The sequence below is a fragment of the Malaclemys terrapin genome, chromosome 13, assembly GCF_027887155.1.
Source record: "Malaclemys terrapin pileata isolate rMalTer1 chromosome 13, rMalTer1.hap1, whole genome shotgun sequence".
In the NCBI taxonomy this organism is placed as follows: Eukaryota; Metazoa; Chordata; order Testudines; family Emydidae; genus Malaclemys; species Malaclemys terrapin.
This window is the reverse complement of record NC_071517.1, coordinates 33,091,039-33,101,155: the sequence shown is the minus strand read 5'-3', so window position 1 is coordinate 33,101,155 and position 10,117 is coordinate 33,091,039. Positions and strand designations below refer to the sequence as shown.

The 10,117-nt window shown below is 45.3% G+C and overlaps 1 protein-coding gene across 1 annotated transcript; it reads left to right on the top strand.

The window, feature by feature from the left end:
• The first annotated feature begins 294 nt into the window (after nucleotides 1-294).
• Nucleotides 295-8,538, top strand: LOC128848064 (lymphocyte antigen 6 complex locus protein G6c-like). Its single transcript, XM_054047820.1, has 4 exons — nucleotides 295-423; nucleotides 2,165-2,358; nucleotides 4,280-4,399; nucleotides 7,101-8,538. The coding sequence occupies exons 2-4, from the start codon at nucleotides 2,310-2,312 to the stop codon at nucleotides 7,223-7,225; spliced, it is 294 nt and encodes a 97-aa protein (XP_053903795.1). The 5' UTR covers nucleotides 295-423; nucleotides 2,165-2,309; the 3' UTR covers nucleotides 7,226-8,538.
• Nucleotides 8,539-10,117: the final 1,579 nt, after the last annotated feature.

The window sequence follows — 10,117 nt, the reverse complement described above, 5'->3', positions numbered from 1 at the left end:
GGAGGGAGGAGGAAGAGGGGAGCAGCTTGGCTGCCAGTGGGTGCTAAGCACCCGCTCATTTTCCAGCCCTGGAGCACCAACGGAGTTGGTGCCTATGAACTGGAGTTCTACTAACCCTGGGCTTACACGGCAGTGTAGACATACATTGAGTTAACTTATCTGTGTTCGGGAAGCACAGTGCTGGAAAGGAGGGTGAGGCGTCTGTTTACTCAGGTGCAGAGTGCGTGGGGGAAAGCATTGTTCCAGGGAAACAATATCCCCACCCCCTCCCTGGGGACTGAATAACCTGTGACCATTGGTTCAAACAGAATTATTTTGTATGTGGAACTGAGGTGGATCTTATGAGAAGGCAGGCGGAGACCTTGAGACGGCAGACCCTCGGACTTCAGTTTGCCAGCAGGCTGCTTGGCTGGATATCGCCTGGTAAGAGATCCCCCAATAAGATTTGAATTGAATTTGACTTTTCTACATAAAGTGTTCATCATCTTTCTTCTTCTTCCTCTGCTGGGCTCCAGCTAACACCTGTAGCTTTCATTAGACCTGTTTAAAGAATATTAACTGCATAAGATTCACCCTCTAAAATCAGTGAGAGCAGAATACGGGTCCGACTGTTCTGTGTTGCTTTTATACCAAAGGTCAAGACACACCTTTATTACAGAAGGTGATGTTTCCTAGGCAGCTATTTAAGTACAGGATCAGCTAGTGTGTTCTCCATGAGCCTGCTTAGCTCAGTTGGTAAAGCATAGAACTTTTAATATAAAGTTTGTAGCATTAAGTCCTGTGTTGGGTCAAAGGTGATTAATCATTCCCAGCTCAGTACAAATTTTCCAGTGGGCTGCGCCCCCAATATTCTGCACATTCATGCACTCGCCTGTCTTTGGTCTTATAAATGTGCCCTGGTGACAGCTCATTTGTTGGCAGGTCCTGTCGTCCCCTCCAGTAGTGGAAACTTAGATTCGTAATTTCAGGCGTAGTCAAAATCCCTTCTTTGGTAGCAGATCCAGAGAAAGAGGAAACCTGTGGTTCTAGCAAGTCCTTTGTCTTGCATGAAGTCCAGTAACTCATAAGAGAACATTGTTTTCTACTTGTAGCATGGAGGTCAGCAGCTACACTATTGGCATTGAACGTGGCTTTTGTGTTTGCTTCAGGGCTTGGAGCTCAGCCAAAGGGAGCAGGAGGGTGTTTATCATAAGAGATGACTGAATAGCAAAGTAAAGATGATTCAAGCCAGGGCACTCATGAGCCCCAGGAAGATGAATTACAAAACAAGGAGGGACAGATCCTTAACTGACCTAAACAAATTTAGGACCATTGACTTCAAAGGAGCTACGCTGATTTACAGCACTGAGGATCTGAGCCAGAAGAGAGCACCCATCCGTGTACTTTCTGCCCTATGTGCCCGTGACCGTATTCACTTTTCTTTCTTTCTTTCTTTCTTTCTTTCTTTCTTTCTTTCTTTCTTTCTTTCTTTCAAATGAAACATACCAGCAAACCTCCCAGTATGGAAAATATGAAAAACAGATTTACTCCCAATCTAACTCCAGATCTTCTCTCTATCAGGCTAAAAAAATTCTAGTCCCTGAAATCTCTCATCATATTACTCTGACCAATTTTGCTGACCTACTCTGGACCTTTTCCAAGCCAAGAATAAATCCCTCCAGTGGAGGAATCACTGGGTGAAACTCTACATCTTGTGCTATGCTGGAGGTCAGACTAGAATGATCACAAACATCCCTTCTCCCCTTAAAATCTGAATCTCAGCTACATCTTTCTTAAAGGGAGCTGATCAGAATGAGACAGATGGCCCCAGATTATATTCGTCAGCAGCATTTTATCCTGGTTTGTTGGCTGATTTGCAATTGGGATAGAGCTGCAAAAGAAAAATAGCTGTTGTTGCAAAAATTATCCACAGATCGTTAATTACATTCATGTGGTCAGAGCCTCAGCTTCATGCCTATTCGAAAAGATTGTTAATGAAAGAAAATACAAAGGCAGACAGGCCCAGCTATTGTGTGTGTTCCTTGGGGGCTTCCTTCACCACCTTTTTGGAAATGTGATGACCACTGAGTTTTTTCTTGGGGAAGTCAGAAGGTCCCTTGAGCAGGCAATTTGTACTCTTTACTGTAGAGCAATTTTCAAACTCATTTTTTCCACCCTACAATAGGGAAGGCACTGCATAAGCCGACAGGCTCAGAGAAAGCAAGACTGAATCTCTGCTCCACCACAGCCAGTTCTGGAGATATCCCTGGTGGTGTTCTGCTGAAGCACGCTCAGGCTGTCCAGTTCATCTTACCTCTTTCTCTGCTGACATGAAGGTTTTTTTCGTGGGACTGGCCACTCTCTTGTGCTTTGCAGGAGGTAAGTCCAGGACAAAAGTTGAATTAAATTGAATTTTTAAAAGGACAACATCCAGATGCTAGAACAGAATTCAGATATGAATTTCCAATGGGCTGGTTGTTAGACACTGCAGAACAAAGGTTTCTTTAGCTTATAAAGAAAGGCTGGTCCATTGGCTTGGGTTCAATTCCATGTTCTCTCCATGCCTTAGTCCCAGTTCCTCAAAGGTATTTAGGTGTCTTATTCCCATTGTTTTCATTTTAGTTCTTTGATAGATTGATTCCAATACCTTTGAGCAGGGCATAAATTCTCACACAGTATTTCCCGGAGCTCCCATTTCCAACCCCCCCCCCATTTGGGGCTCTGGGTTTCAGTTGTGGGTCAGGGTCAGGGGCGACAGATTCTTCCTAAAAGTGTTGGGGGATCCACGATGCCTTGCCCACTCCAGGGCCCCGCACCTTTACCCCTGAGCCCTGCCGGGGAGCCCAGGCCCCTCCACCTGTCTGAGGTGGGGGGGCCCAAGAGCAGCCCCCAGCCCATGTCTCCACCCACCGGACTCCCTGCCCAGGGCAGATGGAGAGTCCACAACTCCCCACAGCTGCTCATGTGGTTCTTATCCCGACCCAGCTCTGGCTTCTGGCCTGGCCTAGGGGCTAGGCTTCAGGGAGAAGAGGAGGGGCAGGGGGCCAGGGCGAAAAGTGGATGGGCCATGGCCCGTTTGCCCACCCCGTTCTGGCACCCCTGAGCAGGTATCTTGGGGCTTTAGCCTTGTGGGTGTGCCAGGGTTTGGGGCTTCTATGGCGCTCCAGGGCTCAGGGCTTCAGCTCCACAGGAAGCACAAGGACTCAGGCCTTGAAAATATTTACCAAAGCTCTGCTCCGAAGAGCTCTGGCAGAATCTAATCCCTGCCTTGGAGGCTCCGGGTCTTAGGGCTGGTCTACACTGAACAATACACAGCCCTCAGAGATGTAGTTAAGCCAACCGAAACTCCGGTTAGACAGTGGAAGACACAGCTCTAGGGCTTGTCTACACTTAAAATGCTACACTGGCGCCATGGCAGCTGTGCCACTGTAGTATACTACCTATGCCAACAAGAGGGGTTCTCCCATTGGCAAAGGTAATCCACCTCCCTGACAGGTGGTAGCTAGGTCACCAGGAGAATTCTTCTGTGCTGCCTACCCGGGGACTTAGATCGTCTTAGCAACGCTCCTCTGAGGTGTGGATATCTCACACCACTGCTCATAGATATTGGAATCACTCAAAGAAATTGAAAACAATGGGAATAAGACACCTAAAGTTTAATCTTTCAATAAAGGTTATGTCCTGGGATGAAACCTCCAGGAATACATCCAACCAAAATTGGCAACCCTAGCTAGTGTAGACCAGGCCCATGTCTCTCTAGGCTTGTTTCTCATTGGTAAAACAGCACTTCCCTGCCTTGTATGGGTGTTGTGAGGATAAATGAATTAAAGACTTGAGGTACTCAGACAGTATGGTAATGGGACCTGTATAAATTCCTAAGATATCTAGAGAGAGAGCTGTATCTGCTCAACCTCCAGGAAGTGTAAGATATATGACAGAGACCAACAAACTGATAGATTTCAGAGTAGCAGCCGTGTTAGTCTGTATCCACAAAAAGAACAGGGGTACTTGTGGCACCTTAGAGACTAACAAATTTATTAGAGCATAAGCTTTCATGGACTACAGCCCACTTCTTCGGATGCATACAAACTGATGACACCTTTAATGGGTCCCCCTAGTGGACAAAGCGTGAAATGCTGTCTACATCCCGCCAAATAATGTTTTTCTTTGGAGCAGTACCAGGCCTTGTGCTGTGGGTCTGCTCCTACACCCATTGACTTCAATAGCCAGTGCTCCATTATGCCATCCAACTCATTGTCAGATGAAGCCCTGCGTTGTTTCTTCTGTTTATCTGACGTAGGGGAGGCTCTGCGCTGCAATGTCTGCAAACGCAAGTTTCTCCTCTTTGGATGCGTCCAGGGATCAGGTGAAACGACGTGTGGATGGAGGGAGAGATGTGTGAATATTAAAGCTTCTCTTGGTATGTATGGATTTCAAGGACTACTGACATCGAACTGTGTACTTATAGTGGGGTTATCCCTGAAGCAAAAGTTGTGCACCACAGACTTGATGGACAGGGGAGCAACAGTCAGACTGGGATATGGGGAGGGGGCAAGTTGAAAGAAAGTAGCAATTGCTTTCTTCTCAAGTATTGCCCACAACTCCAAATTCAACCCACAATCTCAGACTCAACAGAAATACTTATGGCACACTGGTGTCCTGGTTAATGACTCAGCCTTCTAGGTGCGATGATAATAATGGGTGTATTTTTTGCAGGCCTGGGGTCTTGCTGTGTCACTTAGAAGTCACTTGTCTTTCTGTGCTTTCTGCTACACATAGTTGTCTGGAACTGTGTGTAGCAGAGCTGGTCAAAATATTTATTTTCAACTGCAGACCGTGATGCTGGTGCGGGAGTGTTCTAGACCAGTGGCTCTGAACCTTTCCAGACTACTGTACCCCTTTCAGGAGTCTGACTTGTCTTGCCTACCCCCAAGTTTCACCTCACTTAAAAACTACTTGCTTGCAAAATCAGATGTAAAAATTCAAACGTCACAGCCACTATTACTGAAAAATTGCTGACTTTCTCATTTTTACGATATAATTATTAAATAAATCAATTGGAATATAAATATTTTACTTACATTTCAGTGTATAATATATAGAGTAGTATAAATAAGTCATTGTCTGTATGAAATTTTAGTCTGTACTGACTTTGCCAGTGCTTTTTATGTATCCTGTTGTAAAACTAGGCAAATATTTAGATGAGTCAATGTATCCTCTGGGAGACCTCTCTTTACCCCCAGGGGTACGAGTAACCCTTGTTGAGATCCACTATTCTAGAGAGAGTTTGATGGATGGATGGTGGTTGTTGAAGTTGTTGAAACTTGAAAATTTGTGTCAGGGCCGTCCCTAGTCGTTTTGGTGCCCTATGCAATCACCCCCCGCCCCAGGGGTGTGTGGCCCCAGGCCTCTGCAAGGGGGGGGGGGCTGGCCCCAGGCCTCCGCAGGGAGGCAGGAGCAGGCTTGGGGGGCAGGGGGGAAACCACCCCCCAGCATGAGCCGGCAGAGCAGAGTGGGTTGAGGCTGGGTCACTCCACTTCCTGCCACCCAGTGAGTGCAGGGCAGGCCCGACCCCGTACTCATGGGGCGGCGGGAAGTGGATTGACCCAGCCCCAGCCCGCTCTGCTCTGTTCCCCTGGCTCCCAGCCTTGGGGCTTGGGGGTAGGGGGAACCGCCCCCCAGCATTCACCGGCGGCGCGGCTGGGAGCCGGTGGCATAGAGCGGGCTGGGGCCGGGTCACTCCACTTATCGCTGCCTGGTGAGTGCAGGCCCGACCCCTGCTGCAGTCCTCAGGGGAAGGGGTGGAGTGGGGTGGGGTTGGGGTGGAGCAAAGGTGGGAAGAGGCAGGGCTTGGGCAGAGCAGGGGCAGGGGTAAGGATGGGTAAGGATGGCCCAGACTTGTGTCTTTCACCAACAGAAGTTGGTCCAATAAAAGATATTACCTCACCCACCTTCTTGCTCTAATATCCTTGGACCAACACAGGTATAACAATATCACAAATAACAATTTTTAATCTGTCCCTTTTCACGGCAGAATTTTCAAAGCTATTTATTTTTTTAAAAGATTAATTGCCTTTTCTCTTTCTCTCTCTAAATCCAGAATTGTTCTGTTTTGTTTTGTTTTGTTAAGGATTGAGAGATCATATATATTCACAATCCCAAAGTCGGTAAAACTACTCACAGCAAAATGAAACTACTCATATCATATATATAGGTATTTCATCAGGTGACTAAAATTGACAATACAGAAATACGTACAATGAAAACAACAAAAAAATGGGGAAAAATTACAGAACAACCAACAGACTTCCCCCCCCCCCACACACACACATTTCTTTTCTTCTCTTTAGCTCTATCAGAAATCTTCAGAAAGTGAGAAAGTTAAATAAACACGTCCATGAAAAATTCATTTTTTTAAAAACAAACCTAACATTTCAATGACATTTTGTTCTCTTGGAGAACTGTGGCTCAGCTCCGCTGTGTGGCATCAAGTGAGAAGAACAACATTTTGCTCCCTAAATCCTTTAGAGATTCTTGAATAGGAGATGCTACAGAAGCTCCCAGTGCTATTTGCCAGTGAGGGGTGTGCACAAAGGGGGGCAAAGGGGTGCACTCCGCCAAATCTCCGTGTGTTCGTGCAGCTCATGGAGGGAGGAAGTAGCAGGGGGGCTGGCTGCTAGCTGAGCTGTCCCCGCCCCCAATAGCTACTGCTTATCCTGCCCTGCTGCTGGAGTCCCCGGTGTTGCCGCTGTACTATACACTGAAATGTAAGTACAATTTATTTATATTCCAACTACTTTATTTTATAATTATATGGTAAAAATGAGAAAGGAAGCCATTTTTCAGTGATAGTGTGGCTGTGACACTTTTGAATTTTCATGTCTGATGTTGTATGCAAGTCGTTTTTAAGTGAGGTGAAGCTTGGGGGTAGGCAAGACAAATCAGACTCCTGAAAGATGTACAGTAGTCTGGAAAGGTTGAGAGCCGCTGCTTTAGACTTTTCTCTGCTAGATGGAAGGGCCCATTATCAAATATTTGTTCCCCAGGTAAGTACTTATAGACTGTAATCAAGTTGGATGTATATTTTTCTAACCACGCCCCTTTTCTATCTCTCTCCTCAGGGAAATTGCCTCTCTACTACCGGCTGAACTGCACCTCAGTGTTAAATTGCGGCAAGGTGAGGGCACCCGACGAATCTCACCTTACTTATGACTACACCTGCTGCAACACTGATTTCTGCAATTGAGTTGGAGGGGAGGAAGGTGTGTGTGTGGGGGGGGTCAGTGTCAGTGAATCATTTCAGCTCTTTTTGCTGTCTCTCTTCTTCGCAGTGCAGAGAAGGGGAACGGATCATGAGTCTCTTTTTCTATATTTCTTTTAAATTCAGGGTTTTTTTTTTTAAGATTCAGAGATATTTCCATTCTTCCAGGAAAACACCTGCTTTCCTATTGTCTTTAAAGCAGGGATCATGTCTCATAGTGATGAGGCTTGGGGTAAAATGTTCTAAAGTGTCACTGTCAGAAGACTAATGTGGAATATTGGAAACTGTGTTCAAAATTACATACTGTCACTTTATGTGTGAGGGGGTTGCCTGGCCTGCAGCCAGGCTAGAGGGCTCTGAGGGAAACATGTGATCTGAGTTGTCTGAGTCAGTTAACAGACAACCAGGTGGGGTGAGTTGCGCCTTTCTGGTTGTAGGGAGCAGCCTGCTTTGTCTCTCTCTGTTTCAGAGTTCTTGTGTGTCTTATCGTTCAGAATTCTAAGAAATCAAGTTGTGTTACGTTGCAACCTTCCAGCAAGAGTATTTATGTTCTGATCCAACTTCTCCATGTGTATGCCATGAATATAACACCTAAGTCCCACTAACTTTCCATTTTACTCATAATCATTTTTCTTAGTTCCAAAGTCATAGGGTCTTTAGGAATCCATGATCTACTAAAGTCAATGGGACTGAACTCATGTAACTAACAGTAGAACCTAGCCATGTGTCTATATTTTCTTCTCCAGCTGGTCTTATTTATCGAGGTCTAAACTTGGCAGGTCTGATGCTGTAATGGCTGCTTAGCACACTGTTCGGAGTCACCTCGCTTTTGCCTTGTACTCCCCCCATCTATTGGTTGTATCCACTTGTGGTGTCTCCTTCCTAAACGTAGATGGTAAGTGCTTCAGGGCAGGGACTATCTTTTTGTTATGTGCGTGTACAGCGTCTAGCACAATGGGACCTGGGCCCCTGTCTGGGGCATCTGGGCACTACCACAATAAAAATAAATAATAATAATAATAACATGATCTCTGTGTTATGGAAGGGAGCAAACAGATTTTTGGTGCTGGGGATCTTAAATCAACAAGAATATTCCACTCAATTTACTGTCTATTTAGATTGTGTGCTCATGACTTAGGACTATCTGTTGCTTTGCTTCTGTGTAGTATGCTGCAAAATAAGGTCCTGGTCTCAGGTGCTACTGCAATATACATAATAATAATGTTAATCTTTCAAGGAAGAAATACACACACCAGCCACGCGTATTTAAATTGCCAAATAAATCATTCAAATGTGAAGCCACTTCAGTTTTCAGTGATTCATTTTCACCCTCTGTAAAACAGGGATAACATACTCACGAACCATGCCAGGGGTTTGGAGGCTAAATCCATTAATGTTTGTAGACCACGTCAGGATTCCCCACTGGAGAAGTGCCAAACATGACAGGTATTATTCTATAAAACTGGAAGGCAAAACAGTTTAAAAATGGAAAGTCAATAGGAAGATATTTTAAACATAATCCAAAACTCGCCTGTGGAACTCAGTACCACAAGGTGTCACTGAGGTCAAGAGCTTGTAAAAAGGATTAGACGTTTATATAGATAATGAGACCATCCACAGTTACATCAGACAAGAAAAAAATTGATGGATATAAATTCTGATTCTTTGGGGCATAAGCCATACAACTGGGAGAGCTCAGGGAGAAACTTCTGTGGGCATAGTTGCCCTTTAGGGCGTTACTTTTACCTTGTTCTGGTTGGGAGCAAAGACATATTCAGGCTTAACTGCCATGATCTAACGGTCTGACACTCTAGCACAAGTAAAATTGTGTACGTGCAAGAAAATGCAAGTAAGTCTGTCTGTGAGCAAATGAAAGATACAAGGAGGCACAAAGCTGGAAGAGAACAGTTTGAACTAGCACAAAACAAATCGGGGAAGAGAGCTAATGTGAAAATTAGAGGCTAATCCATATGTATAAGGAAAGGTAGTAGAAAGTTATATATAGTTGGCATAACAAAGGATCAAGGAAGCTGTGAATTGACTCGTCCTGGAGGTGACTGTGTTGGTACCATCCCATTTACCAATCTGCTTCCCACTTGTAAGTAACCAATCACTGCTTACGGATACTTTTCCTTATTAATAAAGATTTGTTTGTTCCATCTACTGGGCAGTCCTAAAGCAACTGGTCATTGTCAGAAGCAGGAGAATAACTGACGAGATGGATCATGGGTCTAACCTGGTCTGTCAATTCCTGCGCTCCTATGAAAGGCAATATCATTTGAGGTCTTGGGCACTAGGTGAAGTGCAATGTACTCCCTCAGTGGGACAATGTCTGGGCTCCCCTGCTTTGCATCCATGTCGTTATAGCACTTTCAGCTCCCACCAGGCCTTAAATTCAGATGAAGCTGTCCAGAGCAGAGCTCTGGTAAACGTTTTCAACCCCCAAGAATTTCAATAGCATGCTGGGGGTGGCATGGGCAGCTCTAGGAAATACTTTAGAGAATTTAAGCCATTGCTCCCACATAAGTGAAACATCCCCTAAGGGAGGACTGATTCACTGGGGCAGAGAAGCTTTCACAACAGGCTGCAGAAAGGGGCACTCTACCCTGTACCAGGTGATTGACAAGGGTGCCTCTTTTTAGAAAGAGAAATCTTTAATCAGACTGGGACTTTTCAGCTTGGAACTCTTTGCCAGAGGATGATGTGAAGGCCAAGACTATAACAGGGCTCAAAAAAGAACTAGATAAGTTCATGAAGGTTAGGTCCCATCAATGGCTATTAGTCAGGATGGGCAGAGATGGTGCTAGCCTCTGTTTGCCAGAAGCTGAGAATGAGTGACGGGGATGGATCACTTGATGATTGCTGGTTCTTTTCATT

What these genes read in the sequence shown, in the direction of transcription:
- LOC128848064 (XM_054047820.1), top strand. Translation starts at nt 2,310, where the DNA reads ATGAAGGTTTTTTTCGTGGGACTGGCCACTCTCTTGTGCTTTGCAGGA. An exon ending in TCTCTTGTGCTTTGCAGGAG is followed by an intron (nt 2,359 to 4,279) that starts GTAAGTCCAGGA and finishes TATCTGACGTAG; the next exon opens with GGGAGGCTCTGCGCTGCAAT. An exon ending in GAATATTAAAGCTTCTCTTG is followed by an intron (nt 4,400 to 7,100) that starts GTATGTATGGAT and finishes CTCTCTCCTCAG; the next exon opens with GGAAATTGCCTCTCTACTAC.